General features: G+C 41.8%; 1 protein-coding gene across 1 annotated transcript; it reads right to left on the bottom strand.

Annotated features, from left to right (window-relative positions):
- Positions 1–3857: 3857 nt before the first annotated feature.
- LOC102853150 (NADH dehydrogenase [ubiquinone] 1 alpha subcomplex subunit 3-like) lies at positions 3858–4103 on the bottom strand. The gene has a single exon (XM_006884762.1). It carries the CDS (start codon positions 4101–4103, stop codon positions 3858–3860), a length of 246 nt encoding a protein of 81 aa, XP_006884824.1.
- Between the last annotated feature and the right edge of the window lie 1034 nt (positions 4104–5137).

Consider the following 5137-nt stretch of genomic DNA (forward strand, 5'->3'; position numbering starts at 1 on the left):
CATTATGATGAGTGAAATATCTCAGTTGCAAAAGGACAAATACTGCATGGTGCCACTGTTGTAAAACAGGACTGACATCGGGGTTGAGGGGAAAATGAGAAAGATGGGATAAATTATGCATACTGCATTGAAACAGATGAAGGAGAAAACTGCATAAAAGGGAAATGTGATTAGGTATTCTTGTCATGACAGGTGTCTAGAGCAAAGGCTACATGGTGGAGTGGACCTGGGGAAGGGTTTATAAAACAATGAAAGAACTTTTTTGTTTTACTTTTACAAGAGGGTAGTGTACTAGGGAGGAGAGTTAGAAGGGGAGAAAAGTGCAACAATGAATGAATGGAAATCCAAAGCCTCTGTAAATTTTTACTGAAATTAATAATAAATTTTTAAAAATTACTGGAACAATAAATAAATACATTGATAGAGAACTGCCAGTAATGCAAGCTGGATTTGGAAGAGGCCTTAGAATGAAGGACATATCATTGCTGATGTCAGATAGATCTTGACCGAAAACAGAGTATCAGGCAGATGTTTATTTAGGTTTTACTGACTATGCACAGGTGTTTTCCTGAGTGGAACATAAAAAATTAAGGTAACATGGAAGAGAGTGGGGATTCTAGAACATATAACATTATCTGTGCTCATGTGACACCTGTACATAGACCAAGAAGCAGTCATTGGAACAGAACAATGCAATACCACTTGGTTTAATATTACACTGCATATCAAGGTTACATCCTTTCTCCATGTCTACTCAGTATGTATGTTGAACAAATCAGTAGAGAAGCTAGAATATGAAGAAGAATGTAGTATAAGGATTGGTAGGAGACTTATCAACAAAATACATCGTGCAAATGATACAACCTCGCATAGAGAAAGTGATGAAGACTTGAAGCACTTACTAAAGAAGATCAAGGACTATAGCCTTCAATATGAACTACACCTCAACATCAAGAAGAAAAAAAATCCTCACAACTGGATCAACAGGCATTATATATATCATATAGACACAGTCATTCTAGAAAATCTTTGGAGTGTATCTATCAAAGGAAAGACTGCAAGCCAATTGCTGACAGTATTGTTGTGTATTTTACTCCAGTCATATTACTAAGTTGTTGTTGTTGTTACATGCCGTCAAGTCACCTGAGACTCATAGCGACCCTATGTACAACAGCCCTAAACCCAACTCTGTCCTGCACCAATCTCACTGTCTCTGACACACTACTCCCACTACCCCAGTCACTGAATCAATCCACCTCAAAGAGAGTCTTCCTCTCCTGCACTCTCCCTCCACCCTCCCAAGCATGACATCCTTCTCCAAGGACTGGTCCCTCCTTGCAACATGTCCAAAGTACATCAGACGAAGCTTCAGAATCTTTGCCTCCAAGGATCTGCCTGGTTTAACCCTCTCTAGGATGAACCTGTTCATTTTCTTAGCAGTCCATGGTATATTCAATACTCTTCTCCACCACCACAGCTGAAAGGCATCAATTCTCCTTCTATCCTCCCTAGTCATTGTCCAACTCTCTGATGCATAGCAAGTGATTGCAAAGACCATGGCCTGTATCAGACACACCTTAGTCTCCAGAGTGACACCGTTGCTCTTCAGTACTTTGGCGAGGTCCCTAACAGCAGATTTTTCCATCGCAATATGTCTTTTAATTTCCTGGCTGCTGGTACCAAGAGTGTTGACTATATATCTTTTAAAATAGAATTGTGATCAAGTGTACATATCATTTTGCATTTTGTTCTTTTCTTGCTTAACGTGGTACTACAAGCATTTTTATAAACATAATTTTAATAGCTACATAATATGAATTGTGTTTTCAATTTTCATTACATTTCTGTTATATCTTCAGAAAGAAAAAAAAAAACAACAAAAACCCCGAACAGGTATTATAATTGAAGAAAAGAGAAATTATCAAGGATTTAATTTTGCTTGGATCCATTGATATCATCATATCAGCAATTGAGAAAACAAAAAAGAGTAGTTTTGGTCAAATCTGCTTCAAGGACCTCTTTAAAATGCTAAGGATCAAGACTGTCAATTTATAGACCAAGATGTGTCTGACCATACCTCGGTTATTTTCCATGGCTTCGTATGCAGGTAAAAGTTGGACCCTGAACAAGAATCAATACCTCTGAATTGCAATATTGATGAAAAGTGCTGAATATCCTATAGACTGCCAGAAGAACAAACAAATCTGTCTTGGAGGAAGTGAAACCAGGATATTCTTTAAAGTTAAGGATGGTGAAACCTCATCTCACACCTTGGACATGTTTTTATGCTGGTTCTTGGAAAACTATATCATGCTTGGAAAAGAAAAGGATCATCAAAGAGATGAAAATCTTCAATGAGATTACTTGACAATGGTCTTGAACTTGGTGGGGATTATGAGGATGGTGCTGGATGGGGTAAGTTTTCTCTCTGTTGTTCATTGGGTCACTGTGAGTCCTAGTAGACTCAATGGCACCCAAAGCCAGCACAAATTATCCTAACAAATGCACAATTAAAAACTGAGCTAAAAAAAAAAAAAACAAAACCAAAGCTGAGCTAAGTGTATCTCGCGGGGGTGGGGGGGAGGAGGTACTGCGAAAATGCACAATCTACACAGTATAAAGCCTACAGACCAGAAAGACCTCCATGAGAAAGTGGCATTTACTGGCAGCAGGAGAAGAGGCTGAAGGTGGTGAGAACAGGGTGTAGAGAGACCATGCATACAGAGACATAGGGACCAAGGGGAACTAAATTGGCTTGAGAAAGAGGAGTTTAAGCTGGTTGAAAAACTTGCCTTTGGTGTCTCATCAATAGCAGTACTACCTAGATCTACTCTTAGCTCTACATTACGTTTTGTATGATCTTTCCCAGTGATCAAGACTCCCATTTCCTCAGGGGAGCCAGAGAAATACATTTTTAAAAGAGCAAAATCAAGCCTTTAATTGATGAAATTCAGATAGTGAGGCAAAAAAAATTCTAGGCAGGAAGACAGTCTGGTGCCTGGATAGCATTCTTTCCTGGTGTGAATCCATAGCTTTCCCCTAGGATGCCTGTGTGTTTTCTGTGGAGAAATCTGGGCCAGCCACTCCTCCTTCTCTTTCTTAGATACACTAATAACTTCTTTTTTCCCCTCTCTATTAATTTCTTTTGAATTGGTGAACTCCATGTTCTCTTTAGCCTACTTTCTCAAGGCAGCAGCGCCCTGGGCTTTGAGGGAGGGCAGCCGCCCTTGATAAACTTAGTGTAAAAGACCTACAGAAAGACAGTGTGCCCCTCAACCACAGGGTCAGTGGGAGGAACGCTGCTCTGGGAGCAGCCTCTCGAGATAAGGCTTAACTAGTTTGCTTCATGGTGTGGGGCCACTACTTGGCTTTTCTGAGTATCATTCACTTCAGTTGCATCTGTTGCAGATATAAAAAATTATTATCTTCTTTACAGAGAAGCTGTGAGAATCAGAAATAAACCTATTGTCACAAAGGAAAGCGGCCCGAGCAGCCCGAGAGCACATTACGTCCGGCACTGCAGGCCCAGCCCACGCTCTGGAATTGGGCTGCAGAGGATCCTACCCTCCCAAACTCCATCTTCTCCTGTCAGACACTTATTCATCCATTCAGCCCTTCTTCCCATTTAGAAGTCATTGATGCTCTGGCTTCTGGATGGTGTGTACCTTGGGAAATCATCTCTACCAAGTGTGATATGCTGTATCATTACAGACATAATGAGCCCAGAATGTGGAGCAGCTCTGTGCAGTCTTGATAAGTGCTTCTTCTTCCACAACAATAACAGTGTCTACTTTTTTGTTTGGTTTGGTTTTCAAGTTTTATTGGGGCTGTAGGGGGGGCCCCACCCTTGGATGTGCTCACAGTTTCTTCAGCCACTCCAGACTGGGACCTTGGGGGTGACTGGGCACATCAGGCATGTTCCCATCATCTTGGAGGGGCACTGGGTAGCTGTAGGGGTTGACTTCATTGATCATGGCGGCATACTTGGTGTAAGGGCTTAATGGGGGCAGAATTACAGCACGGCCAGCGATGGTGAAGGCCATGACCAGCACCGGGTCCTTGGCCCAGGCATTCTTGCAGAAGGTTGCAAGTCTAGTCACCATGTTGACCTTGGCAGCGGCAGCAGCAACCAGTGTCTACTTCTTCTTATTATTTTTTAATTATTTTGTGTGTGTGTACCATCAAATTGGGTCTGACTGGTATAGGAGGAGATTGCCCCTCCTACTCCAGCAGAGCATCTGGTGGATTCAAACCACGTACCTCTGAGACTGCAGTGCAGCTTCCTGCCACTAGTACACAGAGCTCCTCCAATATCTACTTCTTAACGATGGCACAGAACAGGGTAGGATTCTGATCCATTGTTCATAGAGTTTCTGCTATAAATTGCAGTCAATGCAACAGCACATACAGCAATGACACCTTCATAGGTCCCTTGGGATTAGTTGAAGACTTATCACAGGGCCCTGACTGTGACAGTTATAATCATCATCATCATTGTTGTTGTTGTTATTATTGGGGCGTTCAGGTGACTTAGTGGTAAGGAGTTGGGAGTTGTGCTGCTAAATCGAAGACACAGGATTTGAATCTACCAGCTGCTCCATGGGAGAAGATGGGCAGTCTTCTTCCATGTGATCTCTGAAAACCCAGTGGAAGGTCAGCTATGTGTCAGCTTCAACTCAACAGCACATGACAACAGCAACAGCTGCTTCCTACACTGTGAGAGAAGAAATTTCTTTGCTAATGCCATGATTCCTGTCCTCAAAATGAGCTGCCTGAGACAATGTGTGCAAAGAGGAGGCATCTCCAGCCTTCCAGTGTGGCTTGCCCTGACTTGCAGTATGAAGTCAGAAACTTGTCTAATTGTAAGAGTGGCGCTGGAAATTTACTGCCATTGTTCTTATCCTGATAATAACAACTAACACGATAATACTGGTAATGATTTTTAAAACCATGTAATTTTTCTATTAAATTCATTTCCGTATGCTACAACGATGGCTCATTCATCCAGAATTCAATATCTGCTCCTCTGAGGAAAAAAGTGCAGAAGCAGACAGCAAGCAGAAGAGAAAAAAGCAAAAGCCTGGAGACATAGAAATGGTCATATGATAATCCACTAAAGCCTCCCTCCTTCACCCTT

Source organism: Elephantulus edwardii, unplaced genomic scaffold (assembly GCF_000299155.1).
Source record: "Elephantulus edwardii isolate Elephantulus edwardi_28Jun2011 unplaced genomic scaffold, EleEdw1.0 scaffold00037, whole genome shotgun sequence".
In the NCBI taxonomy this organism is placed as follows: domain Eukaryota; kingdom Metazoa; phylum Chordata; class Mammalia; order Macroscelidea; family Macroscelididae; genus Elephantulus; species Elephantulus edwardii.

Excerpts from the sequence above, each read along its gene's own strand:
- LOC102853150 (XM_006884762.1), bottom strand. The coding sequence starts at position 4,103 with ATGGTGACTAGACTTGCAACCTTCTGCAAGAATGCCTGGGCCAAGGAC.